The following is a 24,278-nucleotide window of genomic DNA, read 5'->3' on the forward strand; positions in this document are numbered from 1 at the left end:
ACATGGTATGACGTCATTTTTCAAAGCATGGCCGATGTCTGTTTTTGGTGCCAAAACGGCCGATTAAAATCTCCAATATAGGTCACGTGTCAATATTTCGGCGTAAAAATTTGGACAGTTGTGATATAGCGAGTTAATGTCTTACAGGTAAACTGTATTTCGAACGATTTTAAATGCTTCCTACTTACTCTTTAACTATAACAACGATTGGTGAAACCAGGTACATGCAATGTCACTAATGGAAGAAACCACCAGCTTGAGCACTCACCTTTGGCACTTCCAAATAAAGTGGTCAAATAGCTCATTAAGACCTGGAATCAGTTTCAATTCAGCTAATTTGCGCTGGATCTTTTTCCGGTGCTTGCCTACCAAGAACAGACCTATGACATAAATCACTTGTACTCTCTGCACCAAATCATTGCTGATTCTTATTCCTGGCTGTTGGCAGAATGGACTGTCGATGGCCACAGGCTCAGAAATACCTAAAAAAGAAATGTTTTACAGAGTCAACCATTTTCACAGCACTGGCCATTTCATGCTGGAGTGCCAATGCTGAGGGCAGGACGATGGACGCCGGACACCGCGGTATTATATAGACTCCCCTACGGTGAGCAAAAAAAGTGTTGCCATAATGTCACATGTTTTTACATGTTTCAAATAAAAGTGCCCAATTATATGAAATGGCATCAGTTTTCTTCTGTGCCCAACCCTGTTAGTCAATAAAGAACCTATAGCGAACCTGCTCCGACAGATAAATCACAAATGCCTTTCAAAAGGACTCACCTCCAATGAAATCATCATAGTCGTCATCCTCTGGATTCTCCGCATCATGCTGAGACAATGAGTTATCAATCCACTCCATCCAAGCATCCAGCTCGTTACCAACACCAGAATAACGTGGAGTATTTGCTTCAAACGAAAAAAAAACAATTTCAGAACATTGTAATACACACAATGATATAGGACAAGTTAATGGTCCCTCATTCCAATTTGCACTTAGTTGACAGAAACACCCAAAACAACATCATTGGATTGATCTTTGGATGCGACTGAGGACTGTAAGGAGGGGATTAGTATGTATTTCACTATTTCCGCCATCAACAGGTTTTAAGAATTTTGTGTCCACAAACAAGCTGGAATGGCACTCAAATCACAAAAATACACCAGGTTCATCAAAATGGAAGTACATCTATGATACAGTACATTATGCATCTAAGTGACTGTCCTAAAAACATAATTTAATGATTATTATGGTTGTGGAAAGCCAATAACAATTTTTGAGCAAGAACCCAGAAAAGCGTGATACACTTTTTAACAAGAGCAATGCAAAGCGTGGCAAATGCCACCAACAGTGAGTTGGAACTAAAGATGGCAGGTATGTGAATTAACTTATCAGAATGTGTAGTGAAAGATGTATTTAAGCATTGTACCTGTGGCGCAGGCAGGTTCAAATGGGCTAAACCTTGAATAGATTGAATTGCAATGAAAATATAATGCAATATAAAAGGAGCAATATGGAAGAGACAAATTAAACCAACCATTTGTCCACAGACTCGGACCTAGCTGTGGCGTGCTGTATGCGTGCATAAAAAGTATATCAATTGGTCCAATAGAGATGATGAGGCAATGTCAATATGCCTCGTTCCTTAGTCAGCAATGTGCCCCTTTTTATACGGAGAAGAAGGAGAACCCAGACAGGCCTTCACATGTCGGCTTCCAAATGGCTCGAACCAATTGCACTATCACTACATGTACTATAACTTTAAAATGCGTGCTCCTCCTACATGTAGCATGATCTCAGGCAAGGCACTTAGTCGACAGGCAAGCTAGAAGTTCAGCACCGTGAGCAGCTCCTTGATAAGGCCATGCCAAGTTCAGAGTGCCTCTTCAAAATCCCTTCATAATCAAAGGCTAGCACTGGCTAACACAGCACCTATAAACAATAGACCACCAATTTGACCCCAGCTCCTTACTGCGGGAAAACCCAAGTCCAGCAACCAAAAGTACCAAAAATACATTTTTGTTTACATTTCAACTGCACACACACGTTTGTTTACAATTTCTTTCCCCGCGAAATCTTGAAGATCAGGTCACCTGCAATCGTGGATTGAAAATAACATTAACCTTAGTTCAGCCGGTCAACAGGTACAGACTGTTCCAATCATCCCCCTACAGTCAGCTGTTCAACCGGTAATGTTAGTCATCCCACAGGGAGAGCAGGTAATTGATTAAGCCCCTGCATAACTAAACAGCAATGACTTGGCTTCTGTGAGTGGTAAGGAGAATTGACAGTGTCCGATTAAAAATCCCTCATTACTGCTCCGCTGAAGTAAATTTCCGAAAATAAACATGACGTTGCATCAGGATAACATATCACCTGCAAACGTGCAAAATTACGAGACGAAACACTACCCCCAAATGGCACTTTATCGAGCCGCCTTATAGTATTATGATATAGATCTAAAATCTGTGACTAATGATAGGAAACTGAGTCATATAATGACCAGAAATCGAAATTGGGTCATTCTCCTTTATGGAATCAGCAGTTCACTGGGTTTGACAATGTTGCAAAAGATCAACTACGGAACTTAATTAAATGGCCAGGGCCTTTGTGCTCACCACATGCTGTGTCATGTAGTGTTAAGTCTGATGTAGGTCAAGCAATAACGTACACATGAACTAAATTTGTGGTGAATAGGCCTAGTCATTGGGGTTCGGAAACACGCCATAGTTACATTCAAACGGCTAATTATACCATTTGACCTCTGTGATCTTGAAAATTAGGTCAAATCAAAAACACGTAGGATATCTGATGTATCCATACTCGAAGTACCTACTAGAAAAATATCATTGGAAACAAGTCACTAATAAGCGAGATATTGCACTTTTTACCTTTTTTTAGTTTTGGCCCCCTGGTGACCAAGTCGAGAACCAGATCAGACTGAAATTCGGTGTCAGAGGTTGTATGACATAGGGAGTCATGTGTAGCAAATTTCAAGTTCATAGCTCAAGCGCTTAAGAAAGGTGCCAGACTTATACTCAAATGGCCAATTTACGCCATTTGACCTCTGTGACCTTGAAAAGTATGTAAAATCAAAAAAATTGGTGTTCTGTCATGTATTATTGTTAAATGTATCTATGATAAAAATTTGGCGACGATCAAGCCCTTAATTCAGGAGATATAGCACCTTTCATGCCTTTAGTGTTTTCAATGTTAGCTACCTGGTGGGCAAACCGTGAATCAGACTGGACCGAAACTTGGTCTCCAAAGTGTCATTGCATAAGGGTAGAGCTAAAAACTGATAGTTTGGGAATGAAATTTGCTTTTGAAAAGTAATGCATTCTCAAATGAAATGGCCAGGGCCATTGTGCTCACCTGTCGATATGAAAGGGAGAGTTTGAGGAAGAACTTGTCATTGTTAGGGGTTGATCATGCAATAGTTGTGGGATGGTGGGGTTTGTCTTGAAAAATCATACCATTGCCAAGAAAAGGTTCTTTAGATTAACACTTAGCATTAGCAATAATACTACCAGCAGCCTCTGGAAAAATGACCGAATTCTCCACCAAAGTTGGGTTCTCATTCTTGTAGTGGTACCATGTTTTGACATCATTTTGTATGCTTTAGCACACAAGATGCACTGTCATGACTGTCAAGTGTCACTCAAAACATCACAACAAAGTTAGGTCTACCTCGGGAATTATCAGCCTCGGCTTATCATGAGCTGCAAAAGGTAAAGTGCAAAACACAAAATGCCAACCTACAATATATATTCTATGAGTAAGAGGGATTAAGGATTAAGTATAGGTCAGGACACCATGACATCATCGAGACGTTATGACAATATCGGGTCCAACACTTGGCAACACATGGCTTACATGGCATGCATGTGCATAGGCCTGCTACATGTACTCGAAGTGAAAATTGGGTTGTGGGGCCTAATCTATTACAAAAGATCTGCTTACAATCACGAGTTTACGTATGAATATAACATTCAAATAGCTTGGATCACCGTTAGCAATCATATTATCATATTACCAGTTGACATCGTGTGTTAACTTATTTACTTTTGGACTTTGGATTCACGTACTACACACTCAGTCATGTCAGTGGATGTGTCTCCCGCATGCATTTGCTACAACGTTAGTTCTGTACATTTATACAGCGGGTGAACGGAGCATGGAAATCACTGACAAAAATGGTTGTTTGAGCACTCGCGACACATTTACAAAAGTTAAAGCAACTATTTTTAGTGAATGTTTACCCAATGAGTAGTGTCTACATCATTATAACCCATCGAAATGAGTTTAAAAGCGCATAGTGTAACGAAAGGTTCTGGCTTGACTCTAATCTTAATCCAATGACGGCATCCCCCATTTTGCCATAACGTCGAAACTTCGGGATCGTCAAATAGAATGGACATCATATAATTTCTGACACACACTGCTACTGTTTTCTTCATCCATGGAGGTATTATAAAGACATCTCAGGCAAAATTAAGATAAGCATTTCATTGACAAAGAGTGATTACGAGAATCGACTGGAGCTCTGATGTTGGATGGGAGATGCAAGGTTTTTGTTTGATTCTGAATTGAGTGTAGCTCAGCCCTTCTCCCCAGGTGATCTCTGATTGTCATGCGGTCACTGATAATGTTGAAATCCAGCAGACAGCCATCATGTCCCGACCATGCATGCATGCCATCACTGTTATACTGATATAGAGTAGGCTATAGAATAACATATGAAAAAACATAGTTACAAGACAGCCCTATAGTCGGATTCATAAGTAAATGTCACTGCCCTTTTGGGCCGCTGCGCAAAAACTACTGGGCCGATTTCTTCAAAGTTTGGTTTTTCTTGAATCTAATTTCGGGACCCAAGAGGATTTTCATATTTCAGTAACCATGGTTACAAATAATTTTTTTTGTATGTATTGGTGTACATTGACGTAGTGTATTGATTTTGACATTTTCTCCTCTGTACTGTTTATTTCTGGATGCATTTTGCTGAAATGTTCAGGTTAATTTTTTTCGTGTGTATCTTTAAAGCTGCTAAGTTTCATTTAGAACTATCCATAAAAAAAAATAAGGCCCTCCAGATTCCCCCAAAATGGCCAAAGGGCTCCAAAGTTGAAAAAAATGTTCTTTATAATTTGCAAATCTCTAACCTGGAAATTGTGTTGGGTCCCGAAATTAGATTCAAGAAAAACCAAACTTTGAAGAAATCGGCCCAATAGTTTTTGCACAGCGACCCAAAAGGGCAGTGTCAGTGACATTTACTTATGAATCCGACTATAGGCCTATATAAAAGCACTGATGACAGCTGTGCTACACTTTCATCATTATCATCATCTACTTTAGTCAACCAGCTCAGATGACCTTTCTTGGGGCAGTGATCGGTAACGGTGAACTCCTTCCGACCCAACAGGCAAATGTTTACATTCGTGTCTCCGTGTATCATGGATTCATGTGTATACTAACACCGTTGTTGTGTTGACACACTGACTGACTCTGACTGTGTACATTTCTACAGCGACGAAAAACGATCACAAAAATGGTTCTTTTTAAGCACTCGTGACATGTTTACAAAAATTAAAGCAAGTGTTTTTAGTAGAGGTTTACCTAATGAGTAGCGTCTGGGTGATTATAAACCATTAACTTGTGTTTAAAAGCCCACATTATAACGAAAGGTTCCGGCTTGACGCTAATCTCCAATGACGGCAGCTGCCATTTTGCCATACTCTCGAAACTTTGGGATCGTCAAATGCAATGGAAAGCACATAATTTCTGACACACACTGCTACAATTCATCATTTTATTGTTTTTTCACAGTATCATTACGCCACCCCGATTCGCAAGGCAGCTTGTACCAACTGGCTCTGCATTGACTATCCCCATTCCAAGCTGAAGAACAGTGTGACAAGTTTCTCATTTTACCTTCCAATCACAGTCAAAATTTTCTAAAACAACCGGCAATGAGGACAAACTAATAATCTCAAACCAATCACAAGAATGTAATCAACACATACGACCTCATCCGAAGAGCGGATGATTAAGTTTTAGCATTGATTCAAGGTGATTTAATTCCTTCTTCGTCTCGCTTCAAATTCATAAAATGGCTGTCTTCCATACTTGTAGTATGCAGATCTAGTGGCGCAGTACAACACTGCGCATCTGGGATACCCGGTGGATTGCCTTGAACCGTGAAATTCAAAACTGCTGGCAATGCGCCAACTGACATTTTTGCACAATACCGCCACCTAGTGATATGAAACGAAATTAATCTATTTAATATCGAAACCTCTATATCAGGCCGACCTCTAAAACTTCATTTCAAACTTCATTCTGTTGGAATATAGAAAATGGGCTTTTTTAACCTTGACCTACTTATACCTGAATAGTACGTCACACTGACCTAAATCTGTGTCAACATGTAGAGATGCCCAATAGGTGTCTACATATCAAATTTAGAGAGTCTATGACCTATAGCAAAAAAACGTGCCATGATCAAAGAAATTTTAGAGTTCGACCTCTGTGACCTTGAATGAAGGTCAAATCAAAAACCCGTGTGATATGTGATGTACCTTTATTAGATACACCCACCATAAAATTTTCATCGCTCTAGCTTTAACCATAAGCTTCAAAATGACAAAAATAGGTTTTCAAAGAGCGCCCCCTATATGGCAGACCAGCAGTCAAATTGCGCTGATTTTCATTCTGAAGGAAGGTCTTGCCTAGAGGTACCCACACACCAAGTATGAACTTTCTGGGTCAAGCGGTTAAGAAACGCAGCGGTATCGTATAAGCTCACCTGACAGGTGAGCTAAAAATTACAGCAGTAGAAATGAATTTTACTTGTCTGGTGGTTTCCAACTCATTTTGATGTCTTACATGTAGTTCATGTAGATGGAAATTATGAATAAATAGAGGTTTTTGGTCTATTTCGATAGCAAAAGACCGCCGCTTTACTTCAACTCCTCTGCTACAGAAGTTGTATGAGTTGACAATGGTGAAGCACATCGCTAAAGACAAATCAATGTGATATATTTCAAGCAGTCATTTATACAGTTTGTTTCAAAATGAAAAGGCTAGGGGCCATTGTGCTCACTGGTATTTTGGTAACGACTTAATTGACAATGGACCTTGAAAGTAGGTCAAATCAAAAACATGTATATTATGCAATGTATCCTTGCTGGGAGTACCAAACATAACAACTTTATCGAATACGAATCACTTATGAGCGAGATCACACTTTCTAGGTCATCACTTTTTGCCGCCTGGTGTCCAAGTCGAGAAACAGATCAGACCAAAATTCAGCGTGAGACGTAACCTTATCTAGGGGTCCTGTGAATAAGGTTTTAAGCCCATAGCCCTAGCAGCTACGAAACGTGCCTCAGTTACGCTCAAATGGTCAATTTACGCCATTTGATCTCTATGACCTTGATAATTAGGTCAAATCAAAAACCTCTATGATATTTAATGTATCTTTGCTAGGAGTACCTACCATAAAAATTTCATCAAAAACAAATCACTGATAAGTGAGATATCACACTATTTATGTCTTCAGTTTTGGCCCCCTGGTGGCCTAGTCAAGAATCAGACCGGACCGAAATTCAGTGTCATAGGTCATCTGAACTAGGGGGTCATGTATACAAAGTTTTGAGTCCATATAGCCCTGGCGGTTAAGAAACGTGCCACTGTTTTTAAAATAGGATACGACGGACGACAGACACTGCGGTGTTGAATAGACTCACCGTACCAGTGAGCCAAAACGGAAACCAAATTTAATTTGTTAATTTCTTGAACATGGCTTAATACTTTGGAAATTGGCAACCAACAATTATTAGAAAATGATGTTATCTTCTTAAGACACCAAGAAATCCAATTTACTGTCACAAAGGACTGAGGATTAAACAGTTCAATCAACCATGTCAGAACTGGTCCTGCACCAGATAGATGTTTTGGTAATGAACCTTGTCTGCCCAGTGCAGGGATTTTGTTGGGCTTCCAAATAATGCAATCCTCTGCATGTTTTTTCATTGCCTTCTCCTTAAAAGTTGGAAAGGTTGTTCACTTTCTCACACCAGCAAAATGAAGCTTACAACCAAGCAGTGTGTGTTTGTGGTAACAGAGTGGTTGATGACTGGAAGCCTCCAGCAAGCAGCAGAAGCATTTGGTGCGATCAACTAAAATACTGAGTGGCCATCAAGGTCCCCTAACATCATCCCCTGTGGATTTTTTTTGTGGGGACATCTCAAGTTTCAAGTTTCCAAATTGACTCCACATGATATCAATGACCTACGTGCTAGAATCGTCGCTGCTGTTGTGACCTTAAAAGGACAGATAGATGTAACCAGAAATTCATTGATACATTTTTATGTCTTAGGTCACATATATGGAAATAATGACTGCCACTTTACTTCAACCCCTTTAGTGCTGAAGTTGTATGAGACGATAATGGTGAAGCAAATTGCTGAAGACAAATCAATATGATAGATTTCAAGCAGTCATTTATAGTGCAATAGTGATACCGCATACGTGTTGAAGGGCCTCATAGTATGTTACCTAAACAACATGTGTTGCACTAGCACTAAAGGGTTAAATGAGTGTTGGTTAATTTCTATAGTGAAACGTTGTTGCCTTTAGGGAAATTAAGGTGCCCACTTACCAAGGGAAATATGGTAAATATTCTATCAGACTGAAATCGACATAGCTTTGGAGTAATAGGACTCTGGTGTACCAGTTTGAAATTCTCCTTGTTTGCAATTTGTGAAAATATGATCTATTTTTGTCAATCCATCAGTTGTCGGACCATCTTGTGGATACACAGAGAACCCAAGGCCTTAGAAGAAGTCCAGTAAGTGCGACAATAGGAGATATTTTTGATGAGTCAACATTGAAATCTCCAAGTATCATAGTGGGAGCATGAAGGTTAATCTGTGCAGTAATGTCTAAAATTGCATCATATATCTTCCTTGTAGGGGTAGCCGGTAGATTGTAAAGGCCAATGACATTGATGCGACTTGTCACAGGATTGTTCAAGTTGTTTCAATGCCACCATGACTGAACAACTGGTCACGATGTTACAATAGAAATACCAGTTGCAGATGCAGAAACTGAAAATACAGTGGACCTCCCTTAGCGGACACCTCTCTATTAAGGACAACCTCTCAATTAAGGACACTAGATTTGCTCCCAAATTGGTTCTTTCCATTCAATTTGAGGTTCTACTGTACCTTTTGTACACATAAAACGAAAGCGACCTTCCTCCAGCTATCTTCAATACATAACAAAGAAATTACATCAAAATGAGGGGAGGTTCTTCGGTTTAGTGGAAACGAAAATCAAGATGGCTTCTGTGGTGGCCATCCTGGACAGTTAATGGTGCCAACTATTAACAAGAGACCCATGGGCTGGCACTCAGCTGGATGACCTAATAGTAATGACATAGGACTGAGGGTGTAAAGTAGTAAATATCGACTTTATACTACTGTTCGATGGTCAAGAGAACACGTTATACCACTAAAATTTCCAATGCAGAGCTGCCAGCTGGATGAAATATGATTGAACTAATCATCCATGGTATGTAAATATTACAGGAGGCAACGGAAGATATCCCTAGTTCAGTATGTCATACCTGCCAACCCTAACTTTTGCCAAGTAGTATTTCTACCTTGATTTATAGTATTTTGAGGGTCAGAAAGAGTATTTTTCTAGAGGGGGTAGGAGGTGATCAAATATGCTCAAAATCATCCGAAATACAGCTTGTACAGCCCTTAAATCGGACACAAATCCTGGCACAGTGTTTTCTCCCTTGGGTCTTGTGATAACATTTTGACAAGTGTACTCGACTACGGGCCCTGCAGTGGGATATCTGAACTGAAAATACTACTGCTGTAGCAATACATGTGTATTTGATGCTCCTAAATTGATTTTAGTATCAGACATGGCCAAGCCAGATTCGTTCGATCAAAAGGGAAAACACACAAAAATCCGCTCACTCTACCGCCGCCATGCTGCCGATCACGTGATCAGTACTCGAACTACCCGGGTGAATGGAACGACTGCTGTACAGTGCATGCATCCACTAACGTAGAAACGTCACCCGTTCGACGACCCGAGTTACTCGGGTCGTGGAACGGATTCATTGAAATCAGACTTCGGCAAAATACAGGGTGTAACGAAAAAATTAACCCCCATTTTTCAAAAAATCGTATTTTGTTGATTGAAATCGTATTTTTGTATTTTACAATTTTTAACATCAAAAAATCGTACTAATACGCTAAAATCGTACTAGTTGGCAGGCCTGGTATGTTGCATCGGTAGCTTTACAGACAAGAAGTGTCAGAGAGGATGTGACTTCTCCATGGACAACTGTAGTATGTCCAGGCTGGGTTGTACGTGCTGTAACCAAGGATACAAAATGCTGTCTGTAATTGAGAGGTATCCTGATAACAGAGATCAAAATAAATAGATATGACCAGTTTGGGACTAACACCATGGTCATTTTTTTTTTAATAAGGTGGAGATTACAGGAGTCAACAAAATTAACTTTATTGAGAGAAATTGACCTGTCCTGCAGGTGATTGGAATTTACAAAGAGTTGTTTTTCATGACATTGTGCTCTACTGCGTACCCCTAGTGAGTCGATCGGGAACCAATCGATTTTTTTACTAGCATTATACCTGTAGCGCAGACAGGTTCAAATGGGCTATATCTTGAATAGATTGAATTGCGATGAAAATCTAATGCAATAAAGGAGCAATATCGAAGAGACAAATTAATCAAACCATGTGTTCACAGACTCGGACCTAGCTGTGGCGTGATGTTTGCGTGCATAAAAAGTATATCAATTCGTCCGATAGAGATGATGAGGCAATGTCAATATGCCTTGTTCCTTTGTCAGCAATATGCCCTTTTTATACGGAGAAAAAGAAGAACTCAGACAGGCCTTCACATGTCGGCTTCCAAATGGCTCGAACCAACTGTACTATGACTACTATAACTTTAAAATGCGTGCTCCTCCTACATGTAGCAATGTCTCAGGCAAGGCACTTAGTCGACAGGCAAGCCAGAAGTTCAGCACCGTGAGCAGCTCCTTGATAAGGCCATGTCATGTTCAGCGCGCTTCTTCAGTTACATCAAGTATTGAGGCTGTCGTGAGCACATAAAAAGACCATGGTCACCTTAATTTGAAAATCCCTTCATAATCAAGGGCTAGCTCTGACTAAAACAGCACCGATAAACAATAGACCACCAATTTGACCCCAGCTCCTAACTGCGGGAAAACCCAAGTCCAGCAACCAAAAGTACCAAAAATACTTTTTGTTCACATTTGAACTGCACACATGCGTTTGTTTACAATTTCATTTCCCGGGAAATCTCAACAAGAGGCCCAAGGGCCTGGCGCTCAGCTGAAATATATGAACATGGAAAGCACCCGATAGATCTCTTTCAACCTCAGTTTTGTCAATATATCAGGCAAACATACCAAAGTAAAAAGACTTTTAAATGGTGACAAATATGCCACTTATTAGTCAAATCTAAGTGCCTGAGCCAGGCTGACCTTGAAAAGTAGGTCAAATAGAAAGCCCATGTGATATCATGTAAAGGAGACTTATTGTACACCAACCATAAAATTCATGTCACTCTGGATACAGCAAAAGCTTTAAAATAGAAAAAAAAAACCAAGATGGCCGCCCACCAAATTATTCAAAAAAGTAAAGAAAATGTATTTACAAGTGAAAAAAGTAAAAATTTAAAAAAAAAAAAAATTGACCCGAAGTGGGATTGGAACCCACAACCTTCAGAGTCATACAAGAGCGGGAAATTCAAATCAAGCTTAAACTAGGTCAACACAGATTTTGGCTCAGTAACGCCAACTGGTAGTATCAATCAAAACTACTCTTAGTAGTTTCAAGACCTACATGCATGCGGTCCTTTTCAACTTTATTTCAAGCTTCTATCTGCTTGAATAAAGCGCCAAAAAATTGTTTTGTGATTTAGGCTTTTTGCCCCCTGGTGGCCAAACTGTTAATCCTGCCGGACCCACACTTGGTCTATTCAGGAGTCCTGAAGGGTCTAAATGGCTTATAGGGAAAATCTATCGCCTATCCGCCATAGTTTTGAAACGTGCCTGTTTAACGGACAGACAGACAGACAGACAGACAGACGGACATTCATTCTACCATTTACTCATATGAATAGCTCAGCTTGTCAGCTGAGCTAAAAATCAGGTGACCTGCAATCGTGGATTAAAAATAACATTTAGCTGGGTTCAGCAGGTCAGCAGGTATACCGGCTGTTCCAATCATCCCCCTACAGCCAGCTGTTCAAAAGGTAATGTTATTCACCCCACAGGGAGTGCAGGTAATTGATTAAGCCCCTGCATAACTTAACAGCAATGGCTTGGCTTCTGTGGATGGTAAGGAGAATTGACAGTGTCAGGATCAGGATATTGCATCAGGATAAGGTGTCACCACCACTCATGCAAAATTTCAAGGCGATCCAACACCTCTTAAGTGTGACTTTATTCGTCCCCCTTCCAGTATTAATAATTATATAGATTTAGACCAGCGATGACGTCATTTCTGGTGATTCCCTACGTTGTCCAATGAGCGCTTTTTAAAGTGTGCAATTTGGCATGCATTAACATGCAATGTATTTTATCAGCGCTGCCAATTGCCGAACAGAATGCTGTAGCTCCGTCAATTTTGAATCAATTTTTATGGGAGTAACATTATTGTGTTGCTTGGAATGTCTACTTTTTACTCATATAAGAATCGTAGTATTAAAAACTAAAAAACAAACAGAATCATGCCGATTCACTGCACATACTGTGGGAATTCTCCACTTCAAAATAATTCGCGAACAGAGCGTGCACTTCTAATATCGTTTTCACAGAATTGTGGCCAAATTTTCAAGAACTAATTTCTGAAAGTAGTCCCTAAAGAGCTTATGACTACCCACTGAAAGGAACTAGTGATAATATCGCTTACTTGACTTCTTTTTAGCAGAAAATTGGTTACCGTGTTGCAATATCAATCTTCCATCTTTAGACTGGTCACAGTGGGTATGCTGAAATAAAGCCTGGTTCCTTGGCCAATTCCATGCGCAGAATACAACTGTGCAACTATATGTCATAGCCCGGGCTTTTGAATCGTCAAAAATTCAGTTAAATGTGCCTGTAGCGCCAACTGGCGGTGAAAACTAAACTAATTCCATTACAAGTAAAAATAAAAAATTATCAAAAAATATTCGGCCAGATGTGAAAACATTATTTCCTCTGTGGACCGAGGTATGAAGTTTAAACTTCCCGATGACCTCATTCGCTTAATGTAGGTCGGATCGCGCTGATTTTTGATTTCTGAGTTCATCTTGGGTTACGTCTTATTTAGCAGCGTCAACGAAGTGCCTAGGCCTCGCGGTTACAAAATGCCCCAAAGTGACACGGAAGGAAGGACAGACACCATTCCCTTAGTAATATTACCAGCTTCGCTGACTTTGTCAGCTGAGCTAAAAAGAATCTACATCCAACCATTGGCTATTCCCAAACTAAAAGTCATTGCATTCCATGAAACATTTCTCCCTAAAATGCCCGGAAACAGATTTCGGGATGGCTGCCCTTGCGACCATCTTGGATATTTGATGGTGCCCATTATCGGAGGAACATTCGACTAACCATTGCCAACTCCAACATTGAAAATCATTACAATCATTGAAAGCATTCTCCTTTAAATGCCCAGTAATGGATTTCAAGATGGCTGCCCTAGTGGCCATAATGAATAGTCGACGACGCCCATTATCAAAACCAACCTTCGTCTAACCAATGGCAATTCCAACAGTAACAAGCACATTATACGCCCGCCAATAGAGTAAAGGGTGGTTGGTCAGGGTGAAAAGTGTGTGAAGTAGCATGTTTGCAATTGTACCGGGGAAATGCACTACAGTACATGCAAAAGAAAAGAAAATGAGTTATCACACTCGAAACTTAATGAAGAGGCTTTTTGAGCCCATATTAGTGACCTACAAAGCAGGTTTGGTGGATATAAATGGTGCGCAAACAGTAACTATACATGATATAGAATTTCAGTAATCACGCAGACAATGAAAGGTAAGCGGAAAATGGAAACAGGTCTTCGTGACCTTGACCTTTGACCTTTTGTCCTCCAAATCAATAGGCTTCTTGGGGCCTATACTAGTGCCCTGCAAACCAGGTTTGGTGAATATACTGTGGTGATCTCGGTCTTGACGGCACCGTTGCTAACTGTTGCGAACTGTTGCTACGCAGGGTGACGTCATCACCGGGTTTGGCGCATCCTCCTCATGTGACGTATGTCGATGAAGCCGACGTCTTCGGGCGACGTCGGGCGGTCACGGCAGGGGATTGTTGAAAAATGTATGTACGTTGTTGGAAGAAAAAGGCGGAAGGAGAGCGCACGAAATAAAAAAGAGAGACACCGTATTTGAGCCGTTTTATGGCATTTATTACAAGAAGAGTAGCGGAAGATTATTACACTGGTGTGCAGCGGTAAGGGATTGAATCTGCGTGAATAATTGTAAGTTAAAACCCCCAAAAAGTTAGAATTCGCCCGTGAGTTGAGCGAACAAAGTCGGAGCGCACTGACACTGTGCCGAGTCAAAGAAGAAGGTTGAAGTCGGTGATTCCTTGTTTTGATAAATTTAAAATAGTGTGTTATACGCTTTGTGAGGCGCACTAAAGTACACGCTTTGTAGTACATCACGATTTTTAGAAATATGGATACGATTGTTGAAATTGATGCTGACACGGGCCGTGAAAGTGGAGATTTCCAATGTGAAGGAGGGATGGAAGTCGGCCGGGGTTTTAGGCGGGAACATGTTCAAAGCCCCGACGAAGAGACAACTGCTTCAAGCAGTGCACATCATATCAGTAATGATGGGTTTGCTGGGCCTAAACAAACCAGTGCCAGTAAGCCTACACGAGATAGTGTTCATTCGTTAGGCATGGGTGAACCAAGTGCAAGCAGGGCTTCTTTGAGTCACTCTTATGAACATGATGCCGCCCTAGGCGTACAGGTACCAGATCAGATGTCTTCGTTTTTGGACTGCTTTGCTTCGTTGATGCAAAACAGTTTAAAGCAGGAGCAGTCACAACCGCCAACGTCTGCAAAGGTGCAGGCTCCAAAGAACTATGCGCCTAACCTTAACTTTAGAATTTGGTTAGAACGGTTCAATTCATATGCGGATCTGGCTAGAATCCCAACATCGCAGAGATGGCAACAATTACTGTCCAGACTTGAACATCAGGCATATGTGGCAGTAGCCAATCTTAATCTTAGTGAGGAGATTTCTTATAAGGATTTTACGTCAGCCCTAGAACGGAGGTTCCACAACACAACCAGGGAGGATTACAAGCTACAGTTGAGAGCACGTCAACAGGGGTCGACAGAGTCACGGGAAAGCTATTCTGATGCATTGCAGGAGTTAGCACTAAATGCATATCCCAACGGAGGTTTTGAACTGCAACAAGAAATGGCTTTGGACCAGTTTTTAATGGGCGTGAAATTGTCCGAGGCATTAAAACAGCAGCTTTTAATGAGTTCGCCAAAGACACTAGAGGAAGCCATAAGAAAGGTGCGACAGTTGGAGGCCGCCCAGCTACTTTTGAATCAGGGACACATCACACAGCACACAGCTCAAGAGAGACCAAGGCAAAGGATAGCAAGTGTCGCTTCAAGTTCACCACTGGTTCAGCCCCAATCTGAGATGAGCAGGGTGTTAGAACTTCTTCAAAAATGGAGACCCGAATTAGCTATTTGGAGAAACCTCGTTCACAGCGATACTCCAGGGATGGATCCGGAGACCAGGGTCTCTGCTGGCGGTGCAAGGAGGCCGGGCACAAATCCAGCCAGTGTCCCACTGTTGAGTGTTACAATTGTCACAGTTACGGGCACATCTCCAAGTCATGCCCTAGGAGTTCGGAAAACTCCAACGTGAGGTCGTCAAGGGGCGGACGGACCTCAAACCAGCAGTAGCTCCAGTTGAAGATAGTGGCCAAGTTGACAGCTTGATTGATCAGGATTTCTATGACCCTGCTTTAGATCGCATAGAAATAGGCTCTGCTTTAGGTATGCCACTGCCAACTTTGCCACACTATTTTAAGAAGGGGAAGGGAGAGGATAACTTGACACCTCAATCACTCCTTGCTAGTCATGTTAACAACACGGTGCAGAAAAACATTCTTTATAATCCAGTGAGGAAGAGTGACTTGCCTGCAGTTATGGAGACATCTGAACAGAGAGTGGACCAGGCTAGGAGTACTGCCTTAGTTACTACTCATGAGGAAACTACCTGTCCAGCCTCAGATATGTCAAACAAGCGTAAGCATATGGAAGTGAGTCAGTCAACACTTAACCCGGTTGCCAAAGTCTTTAAACCAGCGTCGAAATTGAGTTGTGGTAAAATTCCTTTGTCAATTGGTCACATCAAGTTTAAAGATACCAGTTAGTATGTCAGTGGAGAAGTCGTGGGGGTGCCCACAAATATTCTTCTCGACACTGGGGCAGGACTTACCTTGGTTAGTAACAGCTTGTGGAAGCAATCAAAGGAAACAGATGGAAAGGAACTGAAGAAGGTCGATGGGTGTTTACAATCTGCTACTGGAGATAAACTGAAGATATTAGGCATGGTTGACATAACCTTCCAACTTGGATCCTTGGAATTTGAACATCCGACAGTGGTTGTGGAGAATCTGACTCATGACTGCCTCTTAGGGAGCGATTTCTTTACAACCAATGATTGTGCAATCGATTATAAAACAGCGACGATGAGGATTGGTGAGAAGGAAGTACCACTCCGGAATCACCGTAAGGAGCCAAAGGTCTGCCGTGTTGTTCTGGGAAAACGAGTAACTATTCCTGCCAATACGGAGATGATTATTCCGGGGAAACTAGCCAAATCACCATCAAAAAGTCATTTGGTACCAGGACTAGTTGAAACAGGATATAACCAGCAAAGATTCACAACAGGAAGATCTCTGGCGTCTTCGGACCATGGTAAGGTGCCAGTGAGAGTAGCCAATTTCTCGGACAAGCCAGTGACAATACAGTCAAATCGAACAATTGGATGGTTTCATCCAGTGGAGGAGATCAGTGCTGCTGAGGGACTGGAGCAGTATCGGCGAAAGGATCTGGACTTCAAGCCACCGAAGAAAACGAAACGATCAAGACGCCCGAAAAAACCAGAGAGTATTTCACTGGAAACTAAAGTGCCTGTCAGTGAGCAGAAAAAGCCACAGGTTAACATTGCGAACATTGAGACGGTGGATAACTCTGAGTCTGACAATAATTGCAAGGATAAGTCTTCAATTTCCAGTGAGGTTCCTGATAATGAGGCTGCACAAGCCCGGTTAGAAAAGCTTCTGGAAAAACTGGAGATAAAGGATCTTGACATAACCGTGGAACAAAGAGAAGTAGTGACAGATCTTATCGCAAGACATCAATATGTTTTCTCTATGGGAGATTTCGACTTGGGAAAGACCACTGTCATACAGCATACCATCGACACAGGAGATGCGGTGCCGATCAAGCAGCGAGCAAGACGTGAACCTCCACATAAGGAACACTTTGTTAAGGACACAGTCAAGGAACTATTCAATCGAGACCTGCTCAAGAAGTCAGATAGCCCTTGGAGCTCTCCGATCGTTCTGGCCAAGAAAGCTGATGGCTCATACAGATTATGTGTGGATTACCGGAAACTTAATTCAGTGACAGTCAAATCAGCACAGCCATTAGCTCGAATAGATGATACTCTGAACAAACTTTCGGGGGCCAAGTTCTTCTCTACTCTAGATTGCGCCAGTGGCTATTGGCAAGTGGGTATGTCACCTGAGGATCAGGCCAAGACATCGTTTGTGACGGGAGTAGACCAATATGAATGGAAAGTGATGCCATTTGGTTTAACAGGAGCCCCTGCAACGTTCACACGCATGATGAACACAGTCCTGGGAGGACTGGACTTCTGTTTGGTTTACCTCGATGATATCATTGTTCATTCATCCAGTTTTGAAGAACACATCAATCAGCTGGATCAAGTATTCACACACCTGGAAGCAGCCAATCTGAAGTTAAAACCAAGCAAGTGTAAACTTTTCCGAGAGATGGTGAAATTCCTTGGCCACATTGTGAACACTGGAGGCATATCAACAGATCCAGAGAAGGTTGAGAAAGTAAAAAATTGGCCTACTCCAACTTGTGTGTCAGAAATTCGTTCGTTCATGGGTCTTGCGACGTACTATCAAAAGTTTGTCCCAGACTTCGCTCAAATTGCCTCTCCATTGCACAATTTGACAAAGAAGGGTGTGCAATTCGCGTGGTCGGAGCAGTGCGAGAAATCTTTTCAGACATTGAAGGAGAAGCTGATAACTTCACCGATACTGGCCTATCCAGATTTCAGCAAGGACGCCGGATCTTTCATTCTGGATACAGATGCAAGCGATTTTGCCATAGGAGCAGTTTTGTCACAAAGGCAGAGAGATGGAACAGAGAAGGTCATAGCCTATGGGAGTAAAAGTATACAAGGAGGTGAAATGAATTACTGTACAACAAGGAGAGAAATGTTAGCATTTGTTACATTTACAGAGCACTTCCGGTACTTTCTGCTTGGGAAGCAATTTCACGTGCGGGTGGATAATATGGCATTGAGATGGCTGTTGAACTTCAAGGAACCTTCAGGACAAATTGCGAGATGGCTAGAAAGGTTAGCAGAGTTTGAATACGTCATCGAACATCGGCCAGGAGTAAAACATGGTAATGCTGATGCATTGTCTAGGAGACCAAAGAAAGTTCGGCAACATGGAGATTGTCCATCCTGTGGACCCACAGACCGACCAGCACCTCCAATGGTTAACATAGTGCAACTAAAAACTTCTTTAGACATCCCGGAACTAACGATTGATGAGATCAGGAAAGCTCAGAAGGAAGATCCAGATATTCGGGCCATTCGACAACATATTGCTGAGACGACGGAGAAACCATCACAGAAGGCACTCCAGTCATGTAGCTCTCTCCAGCGAGCTATTTGGGCTCAGCATGGTCTACTGGAAATAAAGGACGGAATCCTATACTTGAAAAGCCAGGGCAAACTCCGACTAGTTCTTCCTCAATCCTGCATTGCCACAGTCGTCAAGGAATTACACCAAGGTTATGCTGGTGCCCATCTTGGAGTACAAAAGACTGTCTGGAAAGTTAAACAGCGCTGTTGGCTCCCAGGACTGAAGAAAAATGTAATACATTTCATTCGTTCTTGTGAAACTTGTCAGAAGTGCAAATCCGGAAAGCGCACTAAAGCCGACTTACAGAGTATTCCAGTTGGTCGTAGAAACCAACGAATTCACATTGACATCGTAGGACCAATCAACCCACCATCAAGGAAAGGAAACCGATACATTCTCGTGGCCCAGGATGCTTTCACAAAATGGCCCGAGGCGTGGCCTATCAGGAATCAGAAGGCTACAACATGTGCTAAGGTGCTGGTGAATGAATATGTTTGCAGATTTGGTACTCCAGAGAACCTTCACTCGGATCAGGGGACGAACTTTGAATCCAAAGTATTCAAGAAAATGTGCAAACTACTAAATATTCATTAATCCAGGACCACAGCTTACCATCCGCAATGTAATGGACAGGTTGAAAATTTCAATGGATCCTTGAAAAGAATGCTGACTACTATGGTGGACGAGGAGGGTAGGGACTGGGATAACCACCTTCCAGCTTCCCTAATGGCCTTTCGTTCAGGAATTCAAGCTTCGACCTTAGAGACCCCAGCTGCGATGACCTTTGGTGAAGAAATGAACCTTCCACTAGACCTCGTCCTTGGAACATCTAGTACATCAGACAATGAGACTGAGTCAACGAAGTATGTTTCGGATCTCCGGAAAAAGATAGAGCGTGCAAACCGAAGGGTACGGGAAAATTTGAAGATAGCGCAGAGACGTCAAAGGACCCACTATGACAGAAATTCGAAGTCCTCATCTTTTAAACCGGGAGACCAGGTTCTAGTCAGAAACCATTATGTGAAAGTCGATGAGGTTTCCAAGTTCCATAAACCATGGAAGGGACCATTTGAGGTTTTGCAGAAGTTGTCCGAGGTTAACTTCAAGTTATTTCCACTGGGAGGATCCAAGAGGCACTCCAAGGTAGTTCATCTCAACAATATGAAAGCATTTTATACGGGGAAAGATGGGGAGCAGCTGAATGAGACAGGATTAGTAGGGAAAACTTCAAGAGAAACTGCATTAGATTCTCACGAGGTGGAGTCCGATTTGGAATCTTCCCCTATTAAGTCTTCTCAACTCACTGATAGTCCTTCTTCCGAGGATGGTTCGGACATCGAACATGAAGAGAAGCAGTCTACACGTACATTACGACCCCGCAAGAACATCTTGAAGCCGGCGCGTTTTGGAATTGATTGCTGCAGCCTTCATCAGATGCAACAGGAAATCATCAAGAAGAAGAAGAAACATTGGTTGAAGAAAGGCAGTAAACTACGCAGGTTTGGCTGTCAGGATAGCATCAATAGTTAGTCAAGATGGAACCCCTGGTCTCCTCTCAACGCTTTGTTAGAGATGGAGGCTTGTGCCGCTTTGGTCACAATGTAGGTTACTAATGAGGCTGTTTTCTTTCTTTTCCTATCGTTTCAGATGGAGTCCGTTATCAATCTAGATGGTTTGCCGCATGATGTGAAAGAGGCAAACTCTGAAGTTACAAAGGCCCTATATTCGTTTGTTCATCGAAGACTCCGGTTTCGTCAGGAGGTGGACATTCCTTTTATTGAATTGGAGCGATTGATAGAAATATCCACATCAAATGTTGTCGACGTAAAACTCACTCTCACCAGTGCAGTGATCCAAACATTTAAAATGCTGATTTTCCGGATCCGTCCTAGCTGGAATGTCCAGATGAAAGCTATTAATGAAGTGGTAACCCTTGTCATCACGTTTCTTAAAGAAAGAGGTGTCAGTGATTTGAAAATTAATGATGTTAGAGATCGAGTACGTGTGCTGCAAGATAGAGTTAGGGAGTACAATGCCGCTGGGAAGCAGCGTCCGCCTATTTTGCTTCTCGGGGACTCCATGTTTGTCAAGACCAAGCCATCGTCAGATCTGTTTCCATTAGCTTTTTCAGGGCAGACGGCAGAAGGGTTGAGAGTGATGTTGAAGAGCATTCAACCCAGACTAAATATCAGCGATGTTGTCATCACCCACGGGCTTAACCACACTAACGACTATGGGGAGCCGGAAGAAGACGTGATCATCATCAGAGATTTTCTTATACAACATTACCCCATGGCCCGCATTTTTCATCTTCAACTTCCAGTGTCCCCAAAGGTGGCGAGAGGTGATGGTATGATGAGACGTGCACTGCGATTTAATGGAATGATGCAACGAGTTGGATTCCAGTCCATTCCTCATCCGATGCTGAATCGATACGGATTTGACCATGACCAGTTCCACTACTCCAAGATCGGGAGGACCACCGTCGAGAGGCAGATTGTGCAGTATGTCAGGGGACAATAATCAAGTACGAATGGGCCGGAGACCCCTTCTCCCGACGGTTTGTAGGGAGGGGAGGGGAGTACCGCATTGGATACTCTTTGGCGCCCATTTCGTTACGTCATTATAAATTTGCTGAACAATTATATTCCTTCATGTTGAATTTTACAGTCATTATATAATTGTACTGTTTGGGGAGGGTTAATTGCAAGTAGTTTTGTGTAAATAATAAGTGAATTTTTATTTGAGCAATGGTATTATGTAGATTCTAGTCATGTAAACCACTGTAAGTTTAATAGTTAGTAAGGTGGTAATTTAGGATTATAGATATAGATATTGTGTTCATTGTGTACAGGCGATGTATATAGATTGAGGTGTGGTTACAGATACCGTTAGTTTGAAATAATCTTCGCAGGAATCACTAAATTTCGTATAGAATATTAAGTATCACTAATTATATCATCCAGTGCCTATGTGGTCGCTACCATGTTTAGTTTCCATAAGAATTTGATGGTCAGAGTAACTCTGACCAATTTTTGAAGGGGATGGTGTGGTGATCGCGGTCTTGACGGCACCGTTGCTAACTGTTGCGAACTGTTGCTACGCAGGGTGACGTCATCACCGGGTTTGGCGCATCCTCCTCATGTGACGTATGTCGATGAAGCCGACGTCTTCGGGCGACGTCGGGCGGTCACGGCAGGGGATTGTTGAAAAATGTATGTACGTTGTTGGAAGAAAAAGGCGGAAGGAGAGCGCACGAAATAAAAAAGAGAGACACCGTATTTGAGCCGTTTTATGGCATTTATTACAAGAAGAGTAGCGGAAGATTATTACAATACATCATGTAGAATTTCAGTAATCGCGTGGACAATGAAAAGTTAACGGACGGCCGTACGGCCCAACGGAGCGCCATACCATAATACGCTCCGGAGCGGGCGTATAAAAATCATTGAATTCCATGAAAGCGCTCCCTTTAAATGCCTGGAAACGGATTTGAAGATGGCTGCCCTGGGGGCCATATTAGATTGCGAATGATGCCCATTATCGTAAGGAACCTTCGTCTATTTCTATGCAATTACCACACTAAAAATCATTGCATTCCATCAATCAATCAATCAATCAATACAGAGTCTTATATAGCGCCAGATCCACAATGGAAATGGTGCTCAAGGCGCTGTTAAAAAGTTCACAAATGTCTACAAAAACTGGTGTCTCTTTAGTCTCTTTTTGAAAATGTCCACAGACTCTGATTCCCTGATGTTCCTTGGAAGTTCATTCCAGAGTCTGGGTGCACTGACCCTAAAGGCCTTGTCACAACCACAACGTTTGGATACAGGCACGGCCACAGTAATTGTTCAGCTGAACGAAGTGACCACCCTGGCTTGTACACAGTCAGAAGATCCCTGATGTAGCTGAGAGCCTGGCCATTCAAGGCCTTGAAAGTCAGCAGCAGAACCTTGAAAACCACACGAGACTGCACATGCAGCCAATGTAAGTCACGGAGAACCGGAGTATTGTGTTCACGTCTCCGTGTCCTTGTCACAATCCGTGCAGCAGTGTTTTGAAATAACTGGAGATTTCTCATCTGTGCCTGTGGTAATCCCTGAAGCAATGAATTTCCGTAGTTCAAGTGGGCGGTAACAAATGAGTGCACAAGCTTTTCGGTAGATTTCTTATCAAGAAATTGCCGAATCCGTCCATTGTTTCTGATGTGATTGTTGGCCGATTTACAGACATTCTTAACATGTGAATCCATTGACATAGTGGAATCTAGCACAGCACCAATATTCCGTACATGAGATTTTGGTTGAATCACATGATCCCCAACCGTTATTGATATCTTGGGAAGCTTGGCCAACTGGGCTCTAGTGCCCACAAGCAAGAACTCTGTCTTGGCATGATTGACACACTGAAAGTTCATCGTCAACCAGGCTATCACATCACACAACCCCACCTCCACGTGTCGAATGCTCTGCACAATAAGCCCTGGGGAAACGGCATGCTTTACCTGGCTGTCATCGGCAAAGACCTGAACATAGAGATCTCTGTCCCTAACAACCTTACCAAGTGGTGCAGTGTAAACTATGAAGAGGATGGGCCCCAATACAGACCCTTGAGGCACACCTTTGTCGAGTTTGCGCTAATCAGAATGACATCCGTTGATGAAGACACACTGGGACCTATTATTGAGGTAAGACCGGAACCACTGAAGTGCTGTTCCACGTATCCCAATTGAATGTAATCTATTAAGCAGCTTTTCATGGTTCACAGTGTCAAAGGCTGCTAATAAATTGAGAAGTACCAGAATAACAACTTTACCATTGTCAATCTCACGCAGCATATCGTTATGAACACGTAATAGTGCCGTTCCATCAAAGCGTTCTCCTTTAAGTGCCTGAAAACAGATTTCAAGATGGCTGCCCTGGGGGCCATGGTGGACAGTGGATAATGCCCATTACCGAAAGGAACCTTCGTCTAACCATTGGCAATTCCCACATTGAAAATCATTGCATTCTCACAGCTGTTTCAGCTAAGCCTAAACATGACATCGAAATGATTCATCCCCAGAACAGGCCTGCTGCCCAGCGTTTGGTCAGCACAATAAGCTTGTTAACCACTATGTAAACATTGTCTCCATCACACAATCGCAATACCCATTCAGTCTAAAGGGTAATGCATTGGCGTCGTTCAAAACACTAGCGCAAGCCTGTGGACATTCTGCTTAAAGATACGTCGGTTTTGATTGGC

At 42.1% G+C, this 24,278-nt stretch overlaps 1 protein-coding gene across 3 annotated transcripts in view; it reads right to left on the reverse strand.

Annotated features, from left to right (window-relative positions):
* Nucleotides 1-24,278, reverse strand: part of LOC135495768 (short transient receptor potential channel 4-associated protein-like) — a 390,467-nt gene that overhangs the window by 185,686 nt on the left and 180,503 nt on the right. For all 3 annotated transcript variants that reach the window (XM_064784679.1, XM_064784678.1, XM_064784676.1), the window contains 2 exons: nt 784-909; nt 269-482 (listed from right to left, as the gene is read on the reverse strand). In XM_064784679.1, the coding sequence (XP_064640749.1) occupies nt 269-482; nt 784-909 (340 nt within the window). The remainder of the gene's footprint in view (nt 1-268; nt 483-783; nt 910-24,278) is intronic.

This window comes from Lineus longissimus, chromosome 11 (assembly GCF_910592395.1).
Source record: "Lineus longissimus chromosome 11, tnLinLong1.2, whole genome shotgun sequence".
In the NCBI taxonomy this organism is placed as follows: Eukaryota; Metazoa; Nemertea; class Pilidiophora; order Heteronemertea; family Lineidae; genus Lineus; species Lineus longissimus.